General features: G+C 42.2%; 1 protein-coding gene across 1 annotated transcript in view; it reads right to left on the minus strand.

Moving 5' to 3' along the window:
* SCARB2 (scavenger receptor class B member 2) overlaps positions 1–27,480 on the minus strand; it is an 82,728-nt gene that overhangs the window by 32,096 nt on the left and 23,152 nt on the right. Inside the window, exons 2-4 of the mRNA XM_005899156.3 lie at positions 25,308–25,465; positions 4,616–4,763; positions 2,221–2,409 (exon numbers count right to left, since the gene is read on the minus strand). Coding sequence (XP_005899218.1) covers positions 2,221–2,409; positions 4,616–4,763; positions 25,308–25,465 — 495 coding nt within the window. The remainder of the gene's footprint in view (positions 1–2,220; positions 2,410–4,615; positions 4,764–25,307; positions 25,466–27,480) is intronic.

The raw sequence follows: 27,480 nt of genomic DNA on the forward strand, positions 1-27,480 counted from the left end.
ATGCTCTTTTCCTGAATGTGGGAAATCCTTGCCAGGTACTAATCCAACTGAGCAATGCTAGGGTTTTTCACTAATGAGGTTTTATAGAGTTACAGTGGAGGCAGAGAAAGAAGAAAAAATAAAGTAAATCAACACATTCTTCCTGTGGGAAAGCAAAAGTACCAATTTCTTAAATCAGCCTGTAAATGTGAATTACATTTTTAACAGGTATTTAAGGATATTAGTTGTAAGTCTGAGGCATGCATGCTCAGTTGCCTCAATCATGTCTGCCTCTTTGTGACCCCATGGACTATAGCCCACCAGGCTCCTCTGTCTCCAGGATTCTCCAGGCAAGAATACTGGAGTGGGTTGCCATGACCTCCTCCAGGGGATCTTCCTGACCCAGGGATCAAACCCACATGTCTTATGTCTCCTGCATTGGCAGGTGGGCTCTTTACCACTAGCGCCACCTGGGAAGCCCCATAAGTCTGATGAGGTCAGTGTAAAAACAAAAAGCAAGCTATACAACAAAAATTATCAGAGAAATACTGAGGTGTGAGGAATAGAATCTACTTGGCAGATGGGTGGTAGCCTTTGTATCTCTCTGTAGGGAGTTTCCCTGAAATTATTTCTAGACAGGAGTTTAGTCACAACTTAACAAGAAATCAGCGCTTCCTCTGGTCCCATGGAAGCTGGGCTCCTGTCAGATGGAACCTTCCAGGGAACATCGACTGAGTCTGCTTGCCCAGAGTGAAGGATTAAGGTTGGTGGGACCCTAGTCCTAGGACCCTCCTCCTCTCGTGACGGTAATGTCTAAAAGTTGTTTACCATTTTGTTTGAATAGTTTTTAAGTGTTATATATCCCTGACAGCACAGGGGCTGTGTTACCACCATTTACCAACTGAAATGCTAAGAGATTACAGGATGAGGTGATATTCTTCAGTAGTTAGAGCCAGAGAATAACCACAAATTTAAAGATGGGGAAATTAATCACAATTACATATCCTGCCCTGAACTCACCCTCTCTTCCTGAGTTTAAGTTTGTCATTTATCAACCTTTCAACTATCCATTTCACTCAAGTGTTTTTTTTTGGGGGGGGCAGGAGGATACAGACTTTAATTGCTTTTAGGTGGCACTAGCAGTAAAGAATCCACTTGCCAATGCAGATGTGAGACACACGGGTTCAATCCCTGGGTGGGGAAGATCCCCAGGAGAACAGAATGGCAACCCACTCCAGTATTCTTGCCTGGAGAATTCCATGGACAGAGGAGCCTGGAGGGCTACAGTCCATGGGGTTGCCATGAGCTGGACAGGACTGAGCAACTAACATTTTCACTTTCAATTTTAGTTTATTTCAAGCTCGAGCAGTTAATAACATATACTTCAAATAATAATTACTTGAATGCTGATATTTTTGGTTTGCTCAGTTGTGTCCGTCTCTTTGCAACTCCATGGACTACACAGTCCATGGGAGTCTCCAGGCCAGAATACTGTTGTGGGTAGCCTTTCCCTTCTCCAGGGGATCTTCCCAACCCAGGGACTGAACCCATTGCAGGCAGATTCTTTACCAGCTGAGCCACCAAGGAAGCCCAAGAATACTGAAGTGGGTAGCCTATCCCTCCTCCAGTGGATCTTCCCGACCCAGGAATTGAACCAGGATCTCCTGCCTTGGAGGTGGATTCTTTACCAGCTGAGCTACCAGGGAAGCCCATTTTTTGGGTTGCAAATCAAAGTAAATAAAATCTGCAAAGAAATGATGCAAAATTCCATGTATAAGCTAAATGAATCATAGGTGAGGGGTACATGGCGTTTCAAATTATCCAACATCTTTCACAAATGAGATGTCTGAAAATATAATAAGTACTTCCCATCCCTAACGTACTATCACATCCCTATTTAGTTTCTCGTTTGCCTTTGTCAGGCTGATCCATGGGTTTAGTCGCTAAGCCGTCGAAACAAGACTTGACATTGATCACTCATATTTACGACACTTTGAAAGATTAATGACACAGCCCCACTTCATACATTTTTTTCACACTCATTCAAAGTCAGTGCTGGTAGCATGTTGAAATTGTGGGAGAAGTTTTTCTTCCCCTACTAAAGCACTTTCTTATTTTTCACATACTCTACAAGAGATCAAGAATGCCAAGCAATTCACCCAAAGTGAAGATACAATCTGGCTTTGGAATGCCCTCCTCTTCAGCTGAACACACAGTTTCTGAAAAGAAAAATCGACTTACCCCATAAAACAGGCCAAAATAGGGAGAGACGTCGTGTTTGAAAGTGTTGATGAGGGATAAGATTTCATCTTTGTAACCCCAGAGCAGTTCATCCACAGTGTGGGTCACAAAGAGCTTCTGCCGGTAGGCCTTCAGCAGGGCCTCGATGATATCCCGAAGTAAGGGCAGCTGGGTCCATTCCATGGCGGTCTGAGGAGCACAGGCAAATTCAGAGAGCTGTGTCTGCACCCCAACCACCTATTGCCCCTTCAGAAAAGGGGGCTGCAGGCCTATATGTAAGTATTGAGATCAAACAGCTGAAAAATCAGCCAGTGAGCTCCTCTCTGGCTGAGACTGAAATCTCTTCACTTATTGTCCTTTCTCAGTATTACATTTCATAAATGTGATCCTCACTTGCAACCCAGGAACCGCAGAAAGGGAACAACTCTTGCAGTGCATTGGCATCGTTGCCACAAGGTGGCACCCATCTTCCTCCTGATCAAGGCTAGAGGCTGGGGGCGCCCCCATAAACTGCCCCATTAGGCAGCTGGGCTGGGCCTGATCTGGCGTCTAATACTTTCCAGGTCCTGGGTCCACCATAATTGTCCAGGTGCATATGTAGTGGTCACCCAGGAGTTAGGATGGGAGCCTCCAAGGGAATGAGTAGAAGTTTCTTGGGTCTCATGTATTTTTATTAGCTATGCTGCTACTGCTGCTAAGTCGCTTCAGTCGTGTCCAACTCTGTACGACCCCAGAGACGGCAGCCCACCAGGCTCTCCCATCCTTGGGATTCTCCAGGCAAGAACACTGGAGTGGCTTGCCATTCCCTTCTCCAATGCATGAAAGTAAAAAGTGAAAGTGAAGTCGCTCAGGTTGTCTACTTGAAAGTTATACAGTCATGTCCGACTCCTAGCGACCCCATGGACTGCGGTCTACCAGGCTCTTCCATCCATGGGATTTTCCAGACAAGAGTACTGGAGTGGGGTGCCATTGCCTTCTCCTTTATTAGCTATAATCGCCGTTAAAAACAGAGCCCAATAAATCATACTAGGTTGGCTTCAACAGCCCAGTCTCTGCTATTTAAAAGGAGGTGGGGGAAAGTCAATACATATTTTGAGGATTAAAAAAAGTCCATCATAGGAAGCTAAATATGTACACACTACTATATTTAAAATGGATAACGAACAAGGACCTATTGGAACTCTGCTCAGTGTTATATTGTGCCAGCCTGGATGGGAGGGGAGTTTGGAGGAGAATGGATACATGTCTGTGTATGGCTGAGTCCCTTAACCAGATATACCTCAATACAAAATAAGAAGCTAAAGAAAAAAAAGTAGCAAGCAAATTCTATTGCTAGAGTTTCTGAACAAAAACAAGAGGGAAAATAAACACTTTAAATATGATCAGCTACCCTCCAAAATCCTAGAGACACGCTTATTTGCACAAGTCTGATCCTGAATACACAGGAAGAAACTGAAAAAAAAAAATCTTAAAATTTGCACTTTGTCACCATTTGAAGAGACCACATTTGAAAGACCTCAAAAAGAGTCTAAAATGAACTTTAAAGAATGGAATTGCTAAGTCACTTTAGTCGTTTCCGACTCTGTGCGACCCCATAGATGGCAGCCCACCAGGCTCCCGTCCCAGGGATTCTCCAGGCAAGAACACTGGAGTGGGTTGCCATTTCCTTCTCCAATGCATGAAAGTGAAAAGTGAAAGTGAAGTCGCTCAGTCATGCCCGACCCTCAGCGACCCCATGGACTGCAGCCTTCCAGGCTCCTCCATCCATGGGATTTTCTAGGGAAGAGTACTGGAGTGGGGTGCCATTGCCTTCTCCAAAGAATGGAAGGGGAAATATATATATATATATATATACACACACACACATATACACACACACATATTAAAAAATTAAAATATATACATATTAAATATATATATATATATATATATACACACACACACACACATCTACATATATAACTTAATAGCTCCTAAAAGCCCCATGGACTGCAAGGAGATCCAAGCAGTCCATCCTAAAGGAGATCAGTCCTGGGTGTTCACTGGAAGGACTGATGCTGAAGCTGAAACTCCAATACTTTGACCACCTCATGCGAAGAGCTGACTCACTGGAAAAGACCCTGATGCTGGGAGGGATTGGAGGCAGGAAGAGAAGGGGACGACAGAGGATGAGATGGCTGCATGGCATCACCGACTTGATGGACATGAGTTTGGGTAAACTTCGGGAGTTGGTGATGGATAGGGAGGCCTGGTGTGCTGCGATTCATGGGGTCACAAAACGTTGAACACGACTGAGCGACTGAACTGAATTGAACTGCAAAGTAAAACTGTAATAGACTTAGCTTTTTCCTTTCTTCTAAAATCCACAATAATGAGATTTAAAATGCCTACTTACCAATGCAGGAATATTTAATGTTCTAAGTAAGTCAATTTTTGGGTCTCCAACAGATTTGTCTCGTTCAAAAACATAGGCCTTGTTGCTCACAGCAGATATTGTTGTTCCATTATCTCCAAATTGAATATCATCCTTGTTTCTGAGTTCCCTAAAAGAAAGAAAAGGATCTTGTTTGAAAATAGGCAACACTTTGTTAAGTAATACACTTTTCATTTTTTTCATCATCAAAGTTATTTTCAATATAACATTCTCAGTATACTGGGAGAAACTGCAGATACTGACCCCCCTAAACACTGGAGATTCCAGCTATAATGTGGGAAGGAAATAAGACCCCAGAGAGAGTAAAAAACCTGTTGCTTTCCTTCTATTCCCCCATAATTTGGAAAAGCAATATGGGGTTACTTTGACTAGGCAATCAAAGCCAATAACTCTCTCCGAGGTTATAGTTTGGTTCCAAAACATTTTCAGATTTTTCAGTTCATAGATTCAGTTTCCATTTCAATATGTCTACCAGTGTCTTTTTATTTCTAAGTTGAATTCAATTGAAAATTAATTTAACAAAATAAATGTCCAAGGCTTAGTCAATTAGAGGAGTTCACTCAGTGTTTTGATATCCAGTTCAGCCTGGTTCAGGAGAGTGCCCCCAAATGAGGTATTGGCAAAGTTGGTAGGAAGTGCCTAATGCCAGGCCTGGGATTAGGGTGAGGGAAATGATGCACCTGTCTTGGGTACTAAATGTAAGAGGGGCCCAAACACTCCGTAATCAAAATAAATAATATTTTAATGCAATTTAAAAAATCAAAATTAATTCCAAAAATTCATGATGAACAAAATATCAGAATTTTACATAAAAACAAGACCGATGTTTTGTTCATTAAATGCCTCATGCCAGTTGTGAACCTGCCTGGTCCACAGTAGATGGTCATTAAATTCCCATGTTTTTCCTTCTCTCCCATGGCTGCGTACTATTCTTCCTGTTCCATCTAGGGCTGTGCTGTCTTACCTGGTAGGCCTGTGTCTGCTGAATGTTTGAACTGGGGCTAATTGGAACTGAAATGTGTTGTAAGGGTGAGATACACACCAGATTTCAAAAACGGTACCAAAAAAAAAAAGAATGTAAAATATCTCAATGTTTTAATGTCAATTACATGTTAAAAAGATACTATTTTATTCTGTGTATTTTTAAATTGAAGTATAGTTGCTGTGCAATATAAGTTACAGGTTTACAATATCAGTTCAGTTCAGTCACTCAGTCGTGTCCAGCTCTTCGTGACCCCATGAATCGCAGCACGCCAGGCCTCTCTGTCCATCACAAACTCCCGGAGTTCACTCAAACTTATGTCCATCGAGTCGGTGATGCCATCCAGCCATCTCATCCTCTGTCGTCCCCTTCTCCTCCTGCCCCCAATCCCTCCCAGCATCAGAGTCTCTTCCAATGAGTCAGCTCTTCACATGAGGTGGCCAAAGTACTGGAGTTTCAGCTTTAGCATCAGTCCTTCCAATGAACACCCAGGACTGATCTCCTTTAGGGTGGACTGGTTGGATCTCCTTGCAGTCCAAGGGACTCTCAAGAGTCTTCTCCAACACCACAGTTCAAAAGCATCAATTCTTGGCGCTCAGCTTTTTTTCTCAGTCCAACTCTCACATCCATACATGACCACAGGAAAAACCATAGCCTTGACTAGACAAACCTTTGTTGGCAAAGTAATGTCTCTGCTTTTGAATATGCTATCTAGGTTGGTCATAACTTTCCTTCCAAGGAGTAAGGGTCTTTTAATTTCATGGCTGCAGTCACCATCTGCGGTGATTTTGGACTCCCAAATATAGTGATTCACAATTTAAAAAATTAATTTATAGTTATTATAAAGTATTGGCTACATTCCCTGTTTTGTACCATATAATCTTGTAGCTTATTTTATACCTAATAGTGTGTACCTGTTACTCCCTTACCCTTAGACTGGCCCTTGTTCCCTCCCCACTGGTAACCACTAGTTTGTTCTCTGTATCTGTGCGTCTACTTCTTTTTTGTTATATTCACTAATTTGCTGTATTTTTCAGATTGCACATAGAAGTGATATCATACAGTAATTTACCCTGCTGTGACTTATTTCACTTAGCATAATGCCCTTTAAGTACATCTAAGTTATTGCAAATGACAAAATTTTATTCTTTTTTTATAGCTGAAGAGTACTCAATTGTATATGTGTATATTTGTGTGTGTGTATACATACCACATCTTTATCCATTCAGAAATGATACTATTTTAGAATGAGTAAAATAAACATATATTATTTAAATTAATTGCTTGTTTCTTTTTACTTTTTTGAATGTGGTTACTAGAAAAATCTGAAATTCATATGTGATTCACATTATATTTCCACTGAATAGAGCTAATTTAGAGTTTATAATTCTGACACAGGCATTGGGCAACAGGGTTACTCACCATCTCCTCCAGAGGCCTTTCCTGACCACAGTCACAAGTTGGGTTTCTCATCCCTATACCACACCTCTGGCACTCAGTCATAAACCCCTTAATGACATAATTTAGATTGTAAATGAATAACCTTAACATCTCAGGTAAATTGTAAGTAAGTCTTTTTTTCCCTTGGAAAAGGGTATCTGGATAATTTTAAGGCTTTAATATAAATTTGAAAACTGTTTTGAAGACTCTCAAATATAATCATTTCATCACTTAATATAGTCATTGATCAAAAACAGCTCTGTGGGGTTTCTCTGGTGGCTCAGTTGGTAAAAATCCACCTGCCAGTGCAGGAGATGCGGGCTTGATCCCTGATCCATAAGGAAGATCCAGAAGTTGCTCCCTGCCTTGGAGCAACTAAGCCCGTGCCCCACAGCTAGTGACCCTGTGCTCTAGTGGCCAGGAGTAACAACTACTGAAGCCTAGCAGGCCTAGAGCCTGTTCTTGGAAACAAGAGAAGCCATCGCAATGAGAAGCCAGCATACCATGGCTAGAGAGCAGCCCCTGCTTACTGCAATCAGAGAAAAGCCCTCATAGCAATGAAGACCCAGCACAACCGAAATAAATAAATAAAATTAAAAAACAAAAAACCAGCTCTGTGATGACCTAGAGGGGTGGGATGAGAGGTTCAAAGGGAAGGGATCCATGTATACATACAGCTGATACACATAGTTGTACAGCAGAAATGAACACAACATTGTAATGCAATTCTACTACAATTTTAAAAAAAGAGGCGGGTGGGAAGGAAAAGAAATCAGTATGCCCCTTAAACCTGTTCTAGATTTTAAAATAAAGAGACAAGCAAACAAGAAACAAATGCTTACCTACACATGTATGAAAGTAGACGAGTCTCTGTTCTTCTCTAGTACTAAACAGCAAGCTATGCACAGTAATATAAATATCTGAGACTGCACAGCTCTTCCAAAGGTTTGACCACACAATGCTTTTTGATTTCACAGAGGACTCCTGAGAGTCCCTTGGACAGCAAGGAGATCAAACCAGTCAACCCAAAAGGAAATCAACCATGAACATTCATTGGAAGGACTGATGCTGAAGCCGAAGCTCCAATACTTTGGCCACCTGATGGGAAGAGCCAACTCACTGGAAAAAACCCTGATGCTGGGAAAGATTGAAGGCAGGGAGAGAACGGGACAACAGAGGATGAGATGGTTGGATGGGATCATTGACTCAATGGACATGAGTTGGAGCAAACTCGGGGAGATAGTGAAGGACAGGGAAGCCTGGCGCGCTGCAGTCTGTGGGGTTGCAAAGCGTCAGACACGACTGAGCAACTGTACAATAACAACTTAAAACTACCTGGTATGGTCCCTGCTGCTTAGAAGCTGAAAATAAATCCTACTGATGTCAAAGGCCCAGGACAGCACAGGCTCAGAATACAGTTTAGTATCTGCTAATCACAATGATGGTCCCGGTCACTCAGAAAAGGGTGAGTTATGCCCCATGAATTATTTTAATATGGCAGGAAAATAAATGATTGATTTGAGATTACTTCATTTAAAACCATTTTTTAAGAAGTTTTTACTTTTTAAAACAAACAAAAAAAAAATTTTTTTTAACTCCTGAAGGTTCAGGCAAAAACCTCACCACACAGAAGGCAAACAATATGCCTGAGATCAGGAAATCAAAAGGAAAAATTTTAATCAGTTGAAAAACTAACATCTCTGCTGTATCTAATTTCTCAGAGGTGTTGGATAAATTAGATACATTCAATATCACCACATAATCCTATCTCCCTTGTCATTTTTGTTCTCCATTCACCCAAGGCTCTCTGTTGAGGATTCCTGTAAGAAGTGGCTAAGCACACTGAGTAGAGTGCAGGTTGAGATCTGACTGCCAGGCTTCGCATTTAATCCTGGCTTCATCTGTTACTAGCTTCATGCCTTGGTTTCCTCATTTATCAAATGGAAATAATAGCACTGCTTCCTTGTAAGGCAGGCTTCCCTGATGGCTCAGATGGTAAAGAATCCGCCTGCAATGCAGGAGACCTGGATTTGATCCCTGGGTTGGGAAGATCCTCTGGAGAAGGGAATGGCTACCAACTCCAGAATTTTCGCCTGGAGAATTCCATGGACGGAGGAGCAGGGCGGGGGGAGGGAGGGGGCGGGGCACAGTCCATGGCATCTCTAAGAGTTGGACATGACTGAGAGACTAACACTCTCATTTTCCTTGTAGGGCTGCCATGAGAATTAAATCCACAGAAGCTTGTCATCCAGTCAGAATACTACTGAGCACATACTAAGTGCTTTAGGAAACTTTAGCTTCTAGTACCCAATGGGAAAAGCAAAGGAGAAAAGGAAAGATATAAGCATCTGAATGCAGAGTTCCAAAGAGTAGCAAGGAGAGATAAGAAAGCCTTCCTCAACGATCAATGTAAAGAAATAGAGGAAAACTACAGAATGGGAAAGACTAGAGATCTCTTCAAGAAAATCAGAGATACTAAGGGAACATTTCATGCAAAGATGGGCTCGATAAAGGATAGAAATGGTATGGACCTAACAGAAGCAGAAGATATTAAGAAGAGGGGGCAAGAATACACAGAAGAACTGTACAAAAAAGAGCTTCATGACGCAGATAATCACAATGGTGTGATCACTGACCTAGAGCCAGACATCCTGGAATGTGAAGTCAAGTGGGCCTTAGAAAGCATCACTACAAACAAAGCTAGTGGAGGTGATGGAATTCCAGATGAGCTATTTCAAATCCTGAAAGATGATGCTGTGGAAGTGCTGCACTCAATACGCCAGCAAACTTGGAAAATTCAGCAGTGGCCACAGGACTGGAAAAGGTCAGTTTTCATTCCAATCCCAAAGAAAGGCAATGCCAAAGAATGCTCAAACTACCGCACAATTGCACTCATCTCACACACTAGTAAAGTAATGCTCAAAATTCTCCAAGCCAGGCTTCAGCAATATGTGAACCGTGAACTTCCTGATGTTCAAGCTGGTTTTAGAAAAGGCAGAGGAACCAGAGATCAAATTGCCAACATCTGCTGGATCATGGAAAAAGCAAGAGAGTTCCAGAAAAACATCTATTTCTGCTTTCTTGACTATGCCAAAGCCTTTGACTGTGTGGATCACAAAGTGTGGAAAATTCTGAAAGAGATGGGAATACTAGACCACCTGACCTGCCTCTTGAGAAACCTATATGCAGGTCAGGAAGCAACAGTTAGAACTGGACATGGAACAACAGACTGGTTCCAGATAGGAAAAGGAGTAGGTCAAGGCTGTATATTGTCACCCTGCTTATTTAACTTCTATGCAGAGTACATCATGAGAAATGCTGGGCTGGAAGAAGCACAAGCTGGAATCAAGATTGCCGGGAGAAATATCAATAACCTCAGATATGCAGATGACACCACCCTTATGGCAGAAAGTGAAGAGGAACTAAAAAGCCTCTTGATGAAAGTGAAAGAGGAGAGTGGAAAAAATTGGCTTAAAGCTCAACACTCAGAAAATGAAGATCATGGCATCTGGTCCCATCACTTCATAGGAAGTAGATGGGGAAACAGTGGAAAGTGGCAGATTTTATTTTTTGGGGCTCCAAAATCACTGCAGATGGTGACTGCAGCCATGAAATTAAAAGACACTTACTCCTTGGAAGGAAAGTTATGACCAACCTAGACAGCATATTCAAAAGCAGAGACATTACTTTGCCAACAAAGGGCCGTCTAGTCAAGGCTATGGTTTTTCCAGTGGTCATGTATGGATGTGAGAGTTGGACTGTGAAGAAAGCTGAGCCCCGAAGAATTGACGCTTTTGAACTGTGGTGTTGGAGAAGACTCTTGAGAGTCCCTTGGACTGCAAGGAGATCCAACCAGTCCACCCTAAAGGAGATCAGTCCTGGGTGTTCATTGGAAGGACTGATGCTAAAGCTGAAACTCCAGTACTTTGGCCACCTCATGTGAAGAGCTGACTCATTGGAAAAGACCCTGATGCTGGGAGGGATTGGGGGCAGGAGGAGAAGGGGACGACAGAGGATGAGATGGCTGGATGGCATCACCGACTAGATGGACATGAGTTTGAGTGAACTCCGGGAGTTTGTGATGGACATGGAGGCCTGGCGTGCTGCGATTCACGCGGTCCCAAAGAGTCGGTCACGACTGAGCGACTGAACTGAACCCAATGGGAGGGGGGCTTGTGTTAAGTTCTCCAGATGCAGAGATTTTAAGACCTGGGTCCTGTCCTCAGAGAATCCAAGGCAGAGCACAGCAGGCTGCTGTTTACAGGGCTACCTCACAGGTAGAAAGAGCTCTGAAGCTGACCCCAAGGTGTCAGGTCAGAGGAGGGGCAGCGACTGGAAAGGGCGCCCCGAGGCAACGCGGGGCTTGAGCGCACTTAGTTCTGGAAGGAGTCAGCTCCCCCAAGGTGGGAGGGTGAAGGGGCTTCCGAACAGAAGCAGAGTGAGAACAAGGTAGGCGGAACCACAAAACCGCACAGGATGTTTCTTAAGTGAAGGGTGAGAAAACTGCAGAGGGGCGGAAGGTTACACACTGCGGAGGGAAGGCAGTTCAGAAAGAGCAGCCCGCAGCTTGGGGCGTGGCTGGGAAGGGAGGTGCAGCCAGGGTCGATGGGAGGGCCCGGGAGACAGGGCGGAGCGGAGAGGCGGGCCAAAGACTTGGTCTGAGCCGCGAGGTCCGGAACCTTCTGTCCCCACTGCCTTGGTCAGCTGGGTTAAAGACTGAAAACCAGAGCCCAGAGCAGGACAAAGAGAAAAAGCACTGGATCCAGGGTGGGAGTAGCCCATGTTTGTTAGAGATGTACAAGAAACAGCTTTTCTCTTGAAAATGGAAATAGTTCCTCCATCCTCCAATTGCTACCCTGACTCCGCTGGCTCACCAGGACTGCACGTGCATTTAAAGCCCATCTGGTCACTTCCTTTTTGTACAGGATAAAAAGGCAGATATTTTTCTTACTTTTGACTTAAAAAAAAAAAACTGATTTAGCTAAAGCTATTTCTATTTCTATTTTGAGGGGAAAAAAGGATATCAGAAAAGAGTAAGTCGGGTTTATAAAAAAGAGATAAGCATTCTGTTAAAATAATGGAAACAATAACCATGGCATTTAAGATTTTTCTATCATCTCTTTGGCATTTATATAGTTTGGCTCTAGAGTTGAGGTAAGGACCAAAGGAATCACAGAACAGCATTTGAAACTTTAAATAGAATTTCTACCTTGGCTAAATTGAAAGGAAATAAATCCATAAGAAATTAAATGTGGGGGAGGGGGTGGAAAGAATACAAGAAAATAGACTCAAACCTTTGGAGGAAGTATGACTTTTCAAGCTCAGAAATGATAGAAATGTTCATTAAAGAGATTTGGTTACATGTAAATTTTAAAAAGGCAGTTGCCACAATTATAACGAAGGATTAATATCATTATTATATAAAAAGTTTATAAGTGCCATGAACACACCCAGTTTCCCAGATAGGAAAACTGGGAAAGGACAAGAACTAACATAACAGAGTGGAAACACAACTGTTTGGCAAACATTCAATCCACGTGGTGATCAAAGGATGGAACAAGAACTGACCAACATGTCTAAGAAGTGAGTGGGGAAGTAATATATTCCTCCATCTCTTGAATATTATCACAAAAATGTATTTGTATAAACAAGACAAAGACATACATGGGGAAATACCTATCACGTAATATTAAGTGAGTAGAATATACATGTATGTATGTGGACATGCTTCCCGGGTGGTGCAGTGGTAAAGAACCTGCCTGCCAATGCAGATAGATGCAGGCAACTTAGGTTTGATCCCTGGGTTAGGAAGGTTCCCTGGAACAGGAAATGGCAACCCACTCCAGTATTCTTGCCTGGGAAATTCCATGGTCAGAAAAGCCTGATGGGCTACAGTCCATGAGGTCACAAAGAGCAGGACACAACTGAGTGACCGAGCATGCACACACACACGTGAACATAAAGAAGTATATACAGTATAACCATGCAAAAGTGAAACCCATTCATGCAAAACGAGAATATATCCATTAGCACTGGTTATCTTAGAGACAGTGAAACCATGGAGGGTAGCAGTAGTTTTTAAATTTACTGTGCTTTCAAATTTATCTTTGCTGCTTATATATATTATTTTTATAATATAAAATATAGTTTACACTTTTAAAGATAATGCTGTATATGACATTGTACATGTTGATTACTTCATAATTCAGTATAACTTAATGGTCAGTGAATTAAAAAAAAAAAAACACTTATGAAATACTTATCCCTCACATCTTTTTCCTTACTATCAAAGCAGTAATACGACCTTATAAAAGAAATTAACAATCCAAACAGCAAAGCTCATAAAGTAAAAAAGAAGATACTTACCGGGATGTTGTAAATTTAGCAACTACATCTTAGAAACATGAAAATGACTTGAGAGGGCCTTTGGACACATTAATTTTTAAAATGCGTGAAATGTCAAAGAGTAGGGAAAATAGAAACAGAAACCTGACAAAATGAAAAACCTCAGAAAGGATGCAAAAGTCACTGAATACACAAATTTAGGCAAATAGGTCACCAAGCAATAGGATCACAAGGCAAATTAACTTTGTGTCAACAGACCTGTCCCAGGACTGCTCAATCCACAGCTTAATAAAAATGTAAAAAACATGTACATTCCTTAAACCAGACTGACCGTTTTTGTCTTTTTTTTATCTACATGTGGAACTTCCACCATATTTTCCCACAAACATTAATATTCTGGACTCATGACTATGTGACAACTTTGGGAAACATAACACCGTAAACTGTGTCCGATCAGTCAAGCCCGGCACTGCCCAGCGTGGTCTCTCCCACCGCACAGACTCCCACCCCCAGACCAGTCCACACTGACCAGTGGGGGACCACAAGGCCTCCCCTTCTCTGCAGACACACAGCTGACTCAGTCAGGAGGGAACCGTGAGACTATCAAATGGCTGGGGGGCGGAGAGCGGGGGGGAGGGGGGGGGGGCGGGGGGTGCAGAGCTTCCAGAATGTTCTGTCTTTCCTGTGTAGGGAAACAATGGCAAATTCACAAGCGACAGAAATCAGATCCACTAAATGATAACAAAAGCCCATTAGAGGGGCTGAAGGCGCAGACTTTGCACTCTTCTGGGGGCGGCGGTTGTGTGTTAGGACTTCCCAGGAGGTGCTAGTTGTAAAGAACCTGCCTGCCAATGCAGGAGACATAAGAGATTTGGGTTCAATCCCTTGGTGGGGAAGATTCCCTGTAGGAGAACCCACAGCAACCCCCTCCAGTATTCTTGCCTGGAGAATCCCACAGGCAGAGGAACCTGGCGGGTGACAGTCCATAGGGTCGCAAAGAGTCGGACTGAAGCCACAGAGCACCGTTGTGTCTTATTCGTTCGTTAGATACTGCTTATCAGTGCCAGACAATGGTCCTTTAAATTGAAGAAACTTCTAAATTGGTAAATTCTTAGGGAGCTCGTATTATAAACGGCTGTTTTCTTGGTGCCCATGAAAAGAGCAAATTAAAAGGCAGATACAAAAAATATAACTTAAGAATTCCCGCATTTTAAAACAAAACTATTTGGAAAGCCTAATTTGTGGTCATGGCTTTCCCTTGATGGGTCTTTAGGGTACTACCAAAAACATTAGGTTAATTAACATTAACCAGGTTAATTAACAAGGGAATAGGAAACGCTGAGGAGAAAGTCAAGAGACTGCTTCCCAACAAGGTGGCAATTTTATAGGGACTCACCCCAACAGAATAGAAATCACCCCAACAGGATAGAAATCCTTAGATGGTCATTTAAAAATGGGATTTTTTAAAAAATGGACATTGATGAGATTAAAACCAAGGCTTTAGGGAATTCCCTGGTTGTCTAACAGGTCTCTAGGCTTTCACTGCCAGTGTCCTGGATTCAATTCTGATCAGGGAACTAAGATCTCATAAACCACATGGCACAGCCAAACAAACAAACAAAAAAAGCAAAGGCTCTGAACCAACACCACCTAAAGTTAAATGGGCCAAAGAGGCCTCTATTGGCCCCCTAACATTAAAGGGGCCCCAAACAAGTCTGATTTATTTACCCCAGTTAAAAATTTAAAAAAAAAAAATGTTGGAAGAAAATTACACCAAGATACCTGACTAGCAGTTGCTTGGGTTAACATTTGGGACAGTTAATCAAGTTGGGGCTTCCCAGATGGCGAAGTGGTAAAGAATCTGCCTGCCAACACAGAAGCCATAGAAGACTCAGGTTCGATCCCGGGATTGGGAAGATTCCCTGGAGGAGGAAATGGCAACCACTCCAGTATTCTTGGCTGGAGAATCCCGTGGACAGAGGAGCCTGGAAGACTACAGTCCATGGGGCCCAAAGACTTGGACATGACTGGGCAAGCATGCACAAACAAGGATTGACAAGAGGGTTCAGTTCAGTTCAGTCGCTCAGTCGTGTCCGACTCTTTGCGACCCCATGAATCACAGCACGCCAGGCCTCCCTGTCCATCACCAACTCCCGGAGTTCACCCAAACTCACATCCACTGAGTCAGTGATGCCATCCAATCATCTCATCCTCTGTCGTCCCCTTCTCCTCCTGCCCCCAATCCCTTCCAGCATCAGGGTCTTTTCCAGTGAATCAACTCTTCACATGAAGTGGCCAAAGTACTGGAGTTTCAGCTTTAGCATCATTCCTTCCAAAGAACACCCAGGGCTGATCTCCTTCAGAATGGACTGGTTGGATCTCCTTACAGTCCAAGGGACTCTCAAGAGTCTTCTCCAACACCACAGTTCAAAAGCATCAATTCTTCAGCGCTCAGCTTTCTTCACAGTCCAACTCTCACATCCATACATGACCACTGGAAAAACCATAGCCTTGACTAGGCAGATCTTTGTTGGCAAAGTAATGTCCCTGCTTTTGAATATGCTATTTAGGTTGGTCATAACTTTCCTTCCAAGGAGTAAAGCGTCTTTTAATTTCATGGCTGCAATCACCATGTGCAGTGATTTTGGAGACCAAAAAATAAAGTCTGACACTGGTTCCACTGTTTCCCCATCTATTTCCCATGAAGTGATGGGACCGGATGCCATGATCTTCGTTTTCTGGATGTTGAGCTTTAAGCCAACTTTTTCACTCTCCTCTTGCACTTTCATCAAGAGGCTTTTTAGTTCCTTTCACTTTCTGCCATAAGGGTGGTGTCATCTGCATATCTGAGGTTATTGATATTTCTCCCGGCAATCTTGATTCCGAAAGCTTGTGCTTCTTCCAGCCCAGTGTTTCTCATGATGTACTCTGCATAGAAGTTAAATAAGCAGGGTGACAATATACAGCCTTGATGTGCTCCTTTTCCTATTTGGAACCATCTGTTGTTGCATGTCCAGTTCTAACTGTTGCTTCCTGACCTGCATATATATATGTTTCTCAAGAGGCAGGTCAGGTGGTGTAGTATCCCCATCTCTTTCAGAATTTTCCACAGTTTATTGTGATCCACACAGTCAAACGGGTATCCCTTGGCTAAAGTTAAAGGTATAACAATTGCTAAAAATGAGATAAAAATTTATTTTTTAAAAGTTGGCCTATTTGAATGGGCTTTATATGAGACGGTTACACCTCTTTTGCCTGATTATATTGTGAGATAAACATTATGTCTCACTAGGGAAAGCTTTCCCTGCCTGGCATTATATCACAGAGCATATATATCTGCCCCTAAGGTAAGACTAGTTAAACATATTAAAGGAAACCAATAGAGTTTACCTGAGTCCACACAACATGAAAGAAAACTGGGGCTAATATTCAGGGCTTAGTTAATAAAGGAATAGTGGAGATTTTCCCTTTTTTTCAGCTATGGAAAATTGCTCTGGGTTTGACTTGTGCCTTCACAAAGAGGACTTTTGTGAAATGCTTTGTGCAAACTTTTGTAGGCAAGATAAAATGAACCCTAGAGTTCTAGAACACAGAACTCCTGATTTCCAGTAGTTGGAAATCTTCCCACTGATTAAACAAAGAAGCAAATTAAAGAAAATGTGGTTGGATGAATGAATCATTTGATACCATTTAGGCAGTAGAACCGGAGAAGGCAATGGCACCCTACTCCAGTACTCTTGCCTGGAAAATCCCACGGATGGAGGAGCCTGGTAGGCCGCAGTCCATGGGGTCACTAAAGAGTCAGACACAACTGAGCGACCTCCCTTTCACTTTTCACTTTCATGCACTGGAGAAGGAAATGGCAACCCACTCCAGTGTTCTTGCCTGGATAATCCCAGGGACGGGCAAGCCTGGTGGGCTGCCGTCTATGGGGTCGCACAGAGTCAGACACGACTGAAGTGACTTAGCAGCAGCAGCAGCAGCAAGCAGTAGAACAGTTCTCTGGGGAATTGAAAACAACTGTCCCTGTAAAAAGTCATCTGAGCAAATAAATGTAACTTATTCCAACTGTTCTTTATAAACTTATATTGTAATACCTGATTTATGACTAAGTTATAAAAAGAAGTTATGAGATCTCTGATTATGTCTGTTACATGTCTGTGTGTACATTATAGATATGTCTCTACCTCCAGACAGTGTCATCAATATTAATTTATAAAGGAGCTCTGGTTAATTGACTTAAAAGTAAGCACTTAGAAATTAAGTATTTCTAACTGTATTAGAAATAAACCAAATGAATTTCAGGTTCATGTGATCTGGGAAATATTCAACATTAATACTTGGTTTAACGTTTAAGTTTGTTGGTTTAAATACTACAGATGGACAGGGAGGGCTGGCGTGCTGTGATTCATGGGGTCGCAAAGAGTCAGACACGACTGAGCAACTGATCTGATCTGACTTACTTTTATTGCACCTAGTCAAATATGTTCATATTATTTCTCTTACAAAATTTATCAGCAAGAAAAATAGCTTGGAATGATGGCTAATTTGATCTGATGTCTCCTGAAGTTTTCACAGGTAAAATATGATTGTTGAGAATAAACGAATTCAATAGATGCAAATGGGATAAGAGCCTTTAGTGAACTCTTTCAGAATTATTATGTTTTACGGTATATCTACTTAAATAAGTTTCTCCAGATTTTTGGTAACCTAAAACTTTTAGAGTTTTGCTAAGTTAAGTTAAATGATGGAAATGTACTAAATATCTAGATCATTCCCAAATAAAGTAAGATATAAAACAGTACTTACTAAAATTAGGTTTCCTTTTACAGAGAAATTTAAGATTTTAGAAAGTGAAAGTTGCTCAGTTGTGTCCGACCCTTTGCAACCCCATGGACCGTACAGTCCATGGAACTCTTTAGGCCAGAATACTGGAGTGGGTAGCCTTTCCCTTCTCCAGGGGATCTTCTCAACCCAGGGATCGAATCCAGGCCTCCCGCATTGTGGGCGGATGCTTTACCAGCTGAGCCACCAGGGAATCCCATAAAGATATTTAGGACCATTAATAAATATGTTTTGTGCCACCCTGAAAACTTTTCCATAAAAAGGGCACATGTTTTTAAAAAGTATAAGTGGTGTTTTATGTTTGTCAATATACAGAATGCTAATGCAAAAGTTCATAATTGCTTACTTCTTAGTTTTCACTAGAAATAAGGTTTTAAAATTTTGTACTGAGGTGTACTTGATTCACAATACTGTGTTAGTTTCAGGTGTATGGCAAAGTGATTTAGATAGATATAAATATACATGTATACATGTAGATATATGTGGATATAAATATCCTTTTTCAGATTCTTATCCTTTATAGGTTATTACAAGATACTGAATATAATTTCCTATGCTATACAGTAAGTCCTTATTGTTTATCTATTTTAAATACAGTAGTGTGTATCTGTTAATCTCATACTCCTAATTTATTCCTCCCTACCCCCTTCCCCCTTTGGTAATCATAGTTTGTTTTCTATGTCTGTGAGTTTCTGTTTCAAAAATAAGTTAATTTGTATTTTTTTTAGATACTATATTTATGCGGTATCATATAATATTTGACTTTGACTTACTTCAGTTAGTATGATAATCTCTAGGTTCATCCATGTTGCTGCAAATGGTAACAGTTCATTCCTTTTTTATGGATGAGTAGTATTCTACTACACACACACACACACACACACACACACACACACACACACACACACATATTATCTTTATCCATTCATCTGTCAATGGATCTTTAGGTTGCTTCCATGACTTAACTATTGTAAATAGTGCTACTATGAACACTGGGGTACATGTATCTTTTTGAATTAGATTTTTCATCTTTTTTTGGATACATGCCCAGGAGTGGGATTGCTGGATCATACAGTAGTTCTATTTTTAGCTTTTTAAGGAACTTCCATATGATTCTCCATAGTTGCTGTACCAATTTACTTTCTCACCAACAGTGAAAGTAGGTACCCTCTTCTTTACACCCTCTCTAGCATTTATTATTTATAGACTTTTTGATGATAGACACTCTGATCTCATTGTAGTTTTGATGTGCATTTCTCTAATAATTAGCAATGTTGAGCATCTTTTCATGTGCCTGTTGGCCATCTGTATATATTCTTTGGAGAAAGAAATTAAAGTTTTAAAGGTTAAGAATTCTAATTAGAAAGATGGTAATGATAACCCTGTATGCGAGACAGCAAGAGAGACACAGATGTATAGAACAGTCTTTTGGACTCTGTGGGAGAGGGAGAGGGTGGGATGATTTGGGAGAATGGCATTGAAACATGTATAACATCATATAAGAAACGAATTGCCAGTCCAGGTACGATGCAGGATATAGGATTCTCGGAGCTGGTGCACTGGGATGACCCAGAGGGATGGTACGGGGAGGGAGGTGGGAAGGGGGTTCAGGATGGGGAGCACATGTACACCCGCAGCGGATTCATGTTGATGTATGGTAAAACCAATACAATATTGTAAAGTAAAAAATAAATAAATAAATAAATTTTTAAAAATTAAAAAAAAAAGCTATTCTAAGAAGGCAAGTAGAATTAACCCAAAACACTTTAAGAGGGAGCCTATCAAAGGGCAAGAGTAATAGAAGTGGGAAATTATGATAAATGGGAATTCAAAAATTAAAGTAAGAAATGAGACGGTTCATCTCTTTCATGAACTAATGAGGACAAAATACTATAAAAGAATAGAGTGCTTCATATATGGCATTTCAAAAGTGAGGTATACTATTTGTATGGTAGCAATAGAGATGCAGGCATAGAGAACAGACTTGCAGACACAGTGGGGGAAGGAGAGGGTGGGCTGAGTTGAAAAAGTAGCCGTGAAACATATATATTACCATATATAAAATAAATAACCAGTTGGAATTTGTTGTGTGATGCAGGGAGCTCAACCTGGTGCTCTGTGACAACCGGCGGGGGGTAGGAGGAAAGTTCAAGAGGGAGGGAACATATGTATACCTATGGCTGATTCATGTTGATGTATGGCAGAAACCAACACAACATTGCAAAGCAATTATCCTCCAATTAAATTAAAAAAAAAAGAATTCTAATTAATATATGTAATTAAAACTACAAATTAATAAGGAAAACATCTTTGTATGAAAGGGAAAACAATATAAGGAATGGAAATGCATTTTGTTAAAGGAAAAGAAGGTATTTTGTCCTGGAGAGAGAGAAAGAAAAAGAAAGCATAGGACAAAACCTGAAGACAAGGAAGTTTTAGAAGCATCATGGGAAAGAAACCCTGAAAAGAGTTTCATACATGGTCAGGACTGGCTAAGATTAAAATAAAATTTAACCGAGTAAACAAATTTCAACATTAAAAGTAAGTTAGTACAAAATCAAAATTTGTTTTTTTCTCTGTGTTAAGAGAACCAAAGTTTTCTTGGAATATTGATTTGCTTTTGATAACAGTTTAAAAAAAGTTTCTCTACCTTTTAAGTGATGTGTTGTAACAGTCTGTATTTGCCTTTAAAATCTGTCATTTTGGTTAAGTAAATAAGAGTTTTTCACAGTGACCTATTTGACCAAGTGTTGTAAACCTTTCGATATCTTTGGCAAACTTCCCCAAGTCAATTCTAAGTGAAATTCTTTTGACCTCTAGCTAACATTCAAATGCCTTAGAGTGAAGGAGGACACAGACAGAACAGGCTCCCTCTTGAACACAGGACTCCATCTTGGGCCGCACTGTGGACTTTGAGCTGTATGCCCAGTATCTATGGAAACGACAAACCAACGGGAAAACCAGGCCCCAGAAGGAAGAGCCCCAGGGCTCATACCTAGACTCTCCTTTGCCTAAAAGAATACCCTAATTATCTGTGTAACTGAATAGAATCAAACATTCTACTATGCTTATTGTGGTATGACCGCGGGCCTATTGATAATTGTCCCCTGTTAACTACTTAGGCTTAGGGCATATGAATCACTGGTTAACTTTGATTGTATCTTTCTTTTTCCTTTGTTCAGACTAGTTTAAGGGAATCTGGGGAAGTGGGTTTGGGCACATACACTTAGGGTATATAAGGTTTTCACAAAAACTGGTTCACGTCCTTGGCTAAGAGGGACTCTGCCTTGGGCCCACTGGTGTAATAAACTGCACTCCACTATCTGCATTGTCCAAGTGAGTTTGTTTCTTGACTACAAGAGGAACCCTAAAACATCTTCAAAGGAGGTATGAAACTAATTAGGTCTATCTGATATGTTAAATTACATGGGAAACATTGTCAAATAAGTGGCTATAATGCATGGGTAAATGTCATTAACATAGTCTAGAAAATCAATGGAATTTTTAAAAATCTAGTATGTCCTGTATGTCCTGGTATAATTTTTCAGTTATGATTCTACTTATTTCTTAAAATGTTGTATTGTCACAGAAATAACCAAGTTTGTCAACTGCACGGTAATCAAATCTTTAATCATGTAATTTAAGTCTTTTGTCATTTATAGACAGCTACTGTTGTACTCTTTGATGCTTTTACACAAATTAAAATCTTCAAGAAGATTCATAAAAATGAACCATAGGATGCCAGGAAAGTCCCAATGTGGGATTCTTTATTGACACTTTAAACAAGATGTAGCAGCAGGTCTAACAAGCACTATAATATTGAAATATTTATGATCATGGATGATATTTTGAGCAAGAGCTACCATGAGACATAACAGTATCTGTGTTTCCTTAATGGTGAAGCCATGGTACTGTAACACTTCTGGGATTTGCCAGGGAGGCCTGGCGTGCTGCGATTCATGGGGTCGCAAAGAGTCGGACACGACTGAGTGACTGATCTGATCTGATCTGATCTGACACTTATTGGGGCTTCCCTTGTGGCTTAGACAGTAAAGCGTCTGCCTACAACGCGGGAGACCCAGGTTCGATCTCTGGGTTGGGAAGTTCCCCTGGAGAAGGAAATGGCAACCCACTCCAGTATTCTTGCCTGGAAAATCCCATGGACGGAGGAGCCCGGTAGGCTACAGTCCATGGGGTCGCAGAGAGTCAGACACGACTGAGCGACTGCACTGAACTGAAGATGGGAACATTGGGGAGTATGGTGACAGTTGGACAGTATTTCACTTCTAGGATTTATTTACCCCCATGACCACATCTACAACAGCACATGAAGGCAGCAGACGCCATGGCCCACAACATGTCTTCATGAAATATTGGATTTCATTGGGTTATGACTAGAACCTACATCTTTTTTTCAGACGAGGATAACAATGACGGGAACAGGCCCAGAAGACCCAGAGGGAAGACCGTAGGGGTTTTCCTTTAGTTCTTGGGTGAGTTTATTCTTGCAGGGAGTCAGTCATCATCCCCACTCGAAGGAATTCAGTCAAACACAGCAAAAGACAAATACTGTATGATTCCACTTATATGAGGTGTCTACAGTGGTCAGATTCATAGAAACAAAGCAGACTGGTGGTTCCTAGGGGCTGAGGGGAGAGGAGGAAGGGGTGTGATATAATGGCTATAACAGCTTCATATCTGCAAGAGGAAAAAGTTCTGCAGGTCTGTTTTTACAACAATATGAATATATTTAAAACTACTGAATTGCGCTTCAAAATGGTAAAGATGGTATATTTTCTATTATTTTTTTTAAATCACCATTAAAAAATGGTTAAAACTGCAAAACAAACAGGACACTCAAAAACCTTAATTCTGGCTCAACTTCAGTCCCCTGGCTGTACACCCTCAAATGCAGGCCTGGCTTAACCTAGTCCATGGAGTTTCTTGAGGCATTCAATGTACAAAAATGCTTTTTAAAATGAGGACCCAAGTGTTGTCTTTTTTTTTTTCAAATTCTACTATACAATGATAATACAGGCTTTCCCTCGTGGCTCAGCTGGTAAAGAATCTGCCTGCAATGCAGAAGACCTGGGTTGGATCCCTGGGTTGGGAAGATCCCCTGGAGAAGGGAAAGGCTACCCACTCCAGTATTCTGGCCTGGAGAATTCCATGGACTGTATAGTCCATGGAATTGCAAAGAGTCAGACACGACTGAGCAACTTACACTTCACTTCATGATGATAAAGCCGATCTTTACGATTCTGGGCATTGATTTACACAGACTAAGACAATCCACTAAGACTAATAATAACATGAAACACTTAACTAGCACTAATTCCATGCCAGACACTAGTCTAAGTACTTTATAAATACTGACCCATTGACTCGGTCTTCATAACAATCTCATGGTGGAAGTCCTATTTTTATCCCCACTTTATAGATAAGGAAACAGAAGCACAGAGAACTGGTAAGTGGCCGAGGTGAGATTGACAACCGGCCATTCGACTCCAGAGTCAGACCCTTAGCACCTGAGGCAGGGACAGGGAACTTTTATCTCTGAGTTCCAGCACCGAGACAGTCCTGACTCAGAACGATTGAATCAGTCAGCAACCATTTATTGAGCAATCGGTTACGACGGAATCTTGTCCTATTTTTACCACACAGCAGTTCTGAAGAAAGATCTGCTTCCTCTAATATTATTTTTTTTAACTTGGTAAAGAGAAACTTTGTTGAAAAGATGTTTGCAAAGGTTGTGGGGGAGGTTACTGTCTTGGGGGTGTGGGAGATACTGCAACAGTGGGGAAAATACTCTGACCATAAGATCCCCAAGCACCTCCCTCTACTAATCTTTCTAAAAAATGATTAAAGAAATTCTAACTCCCCAATGCTTACAATCGGTGGTCACTGCCAACGACTCTAACCCACTCTGCCACCTGGTTATCTTTTGTGCTCAGGAGGGGAGGAGAAAGAAGTAAATAAGAAGAGATAGAAAAACAAGCTCCTACTATATAACACAGGGAACTATATTCAATATCCCATGATAAACCACAACGGAAAGGAATATAAAAAAAGAAGGTACACATATACATTCAGTATAACTGAACTGCTTTGCCATACAGCAGAAATTAGTCATGATAAATCAACTATCATCTCATCTGTGCTTGCTCAGTCGTGTCTGACTCTTTCACAACCCCATGGACTGTAACCCACCAGGCTCCTCTGTCCGTGGAATTTTCCAGACAAGAATACTAGAGTGGGTTGCCATTTCCTTCTCCAGGGGATCTTCCCTACCCAGGGATTAAACCTGGGTCTCCTGCATTGGCAGGCGGATTCTTTACCACTGAGCCATCAGGGAAGCTATAAACCAACTATATTTCAATTAAAAAAGAAAAAGAAGAGACAGAAAGGCCTGTCTTCAGACTAACAATGAATTCTGGGAGCTGGCGTAAGACTAGGTATGTGGGGAGAGAACAAGGGAAAGACCCTAAAGGTCACTATAGAAAATCACATGCATGTGTTTAGTCCCTTCAGTCGTGTCCAGCTCTTTGTGACCCTATGGACAGTAGCCTGCCAGGCTCCTCTGTCCATGGGATTCTCCTGGCAAGAATATTGGAGTGGGTTGCCACGTCCTCTTCCAGGGGACCTTCCAGACCTGGAGATCGAACTCATGTCCGCCTGCATCTCCTGAATTGCAGGTGGATTCTTTACCCATTGAGCCACCCGGGAAGCCATAGAAAATCAGGGGCCACCTTAAAAGGGTAGGGAGTGGAAGCAGCTATTCATGGCTTAGTAACCACATTCTCCAGCTCAGAAAGAAGCAGCTGCATTTCTAAACACAACAGGCTGGGACTGGCCCATCCACAAAGCCATTCATTCACAGCTATGTGCCCACCACCAGCAGCGCTTCAGACAGATGTAGTCAGAACCTGTGCTTCCCGTGCAGCACACTGAGGAGGCCCGTGGGAAGAGACGGGGGCTCAGGCCACAGGGGGTGCTGCTGCGTTTTCTGGTTGGCAGGGCAGGCAGGTGCTGAGGACTCACCTGTAAGTGTATGGCCCCACTTCTTCCAACCGAGGGGTCTCCCCGTTGAGAATCTCCTCTGGATTGGTGACATTGAAGAAATAGAACTGGGTGTACACAGGCAGAGGGGGCTTCTTCCAGGAGTCAAAAGTCTCGGAACCATTCCTTAACACGATATTCTAGAGGAGGACAAAGAGATTTATACAGCATAAGGCTTTGAACACACAGGTGGAGCGAGGGACACCTTCTCATTTGACCTCCCAGCTCACTTATTTTTTTCACAGGCTGCAGTCTCTTGAGAGCAGGGCCACACCTTGTGGCAGTATGGAGCCCACAACACTTATAAACCATAACAGGTGTTCAATAAATATGTGTGGTAAAGAAAAGCTGCAAGCTAGAGCCATAGCTCATGGATGGAGACATGGCTAAGGCCACAGTTGGAGTACCAACAGGCCTTATTTGCTTTGTTACCAAGAGTCTAGTGGTCAGACAGCTTCCATGGAAGTCAGGCCACTCTGAGAAGCTGCATGCATTCCCAGCTCACCCAGCTCGCCCAGGGAACAGGGCCAGAGGGCCAGAAAGCTGGTCCTCCCGTTTGAGGTAGAACCATACCCACCCCTGGGGTTTCCCTGGCAGTGCAGACATTAAAGAATCTGCCTGTAATGCCAGAGACCCAGGTTTGATCCCCTGGGTCAGGAAGATCCCCTGGAGAGGAAAATGACAACCCACTCCAGTATCCTTGCCTGAAAATTTTCATGGACAGAGGAGCCTGGCGGGTTATGGTCCATGCGGTCACAAAGAGTTGGACGACTGAGTGACTGACACACACCCACTCCTACCACTTCCACCACTAGGGGCTTTAAATGCATTTTCTCATCCAGTGCCCAGCAGACCCCTAGCATAGATTCGCCTATCCCTGATTTAAAAATGAGAAAGCTAAGCTACACTAGTGCTTAGGGTATTCTTTGTCTACAATCTTTCCTTTGTTTCCCACCCTTACTATGTATTATGGTCTGATCTGTGTGTGCCCCCCACCAAACAAACTTGTATATTGAAGTCCTAACCCCTAGTACCTCAGAATGTGACTGTATTTGGAGACAGGGTCTTTTATTTTTAAAAATATTTATTTATTTGGCTGTGTCGGGTCATTGTTGTGTTGCCCAGACCTCTCTCTAGTTGTGGCACCCAGGCTCTGGAGTGTGGGGCTCAGCTGCCCCAGAGCATATGGGATCTTAGTTCCCCAACCAAGGATCGAACCCACATCCCCTGCACTGGAAGCTAGGTTCTTAACCTCTGGACCACCAGAGATTCCCTGGATACAGGGTCTTTAAAGAGAAATTAAAGGTTAAAGAAGTCATTAGGGTGGGCTGTGATCCAATATAAAGGATGTCCTTATAAAAAGAAGAGATTAGGATATGCTAAGTCGCTTCAGTAGTGTCCGACTCTGTGCGACCCCATAGATGGCAGCCCACCAGGCTCCCCCGTCCCTGGGATTCTCCAGGCAAGAACACTGGAGTGGGTTGCCATTTCCTTGTCCAATGCATGAAAGTAAAAAGTGAAAGGGAAGTCACTCAGTCGTGTCTGACTCTTAGCGACCCCATGGACTGCAGCCTACCAGGCTCCTCCATCCATGGGAATTTCCAGGCAAAGAGTACTGGAGTAGGGTGCCATTGCCTTCTCCGATTAGGATATAAGTACGCACAAAATAAGGATCATGTGAAGACACAGGAAGAAGATAGCCACATACAAGCCAAGGAGAGAGGCAGAAGAAATCAACCTTGCTGACACCTTGATCTTAGACTTCTAGTATCGAAGACTCTGAGACAATATATTTCTGTTGCTTTAGTCACCCAGTCTGTTTTAACTGTTATGACACCCCTCACAAACAAATAGAGCACAGTCCCAAACTAAAACACCTTGGCCCTTCTAGGCAAGGAGTGACCTTGCCACCCTGCAGACTTCAGGTGTGGCCAAGTGACTTGACTTGATTAACTGAATGTGGATGGAATGGGAATGCCCCAGCTTCAAGCTGAGGCCTTAAAGGCATGGCAAGTTTCCACCAGCCACCCTCTGCTACCCTGTCCCAGGCAGTTGGTGACCCTTCAGCCAAGGCCCTAAAATGGTCATGTGTAGACCAGCCATGGTGCCAGGAGTCCAGCCTAAGTCAGCTGACATAGCTCAGCTCAAATTGCAG

This window comes from Bos mutus, chromosome 6 (genome assembly GCF_027580195.1).
Source record: "Bos mutus isolate GX-2022 chromosome 6, NWIPB_WYAK_1.1, whole genome shotgun sequence".
Classification (NCBI taxonomy): domain Eukaryota; kingdom Metazoa; phylum Chordata; class Mammalia; order Artiodactyla; family Bovidae; genus Bos; species Bos mutus.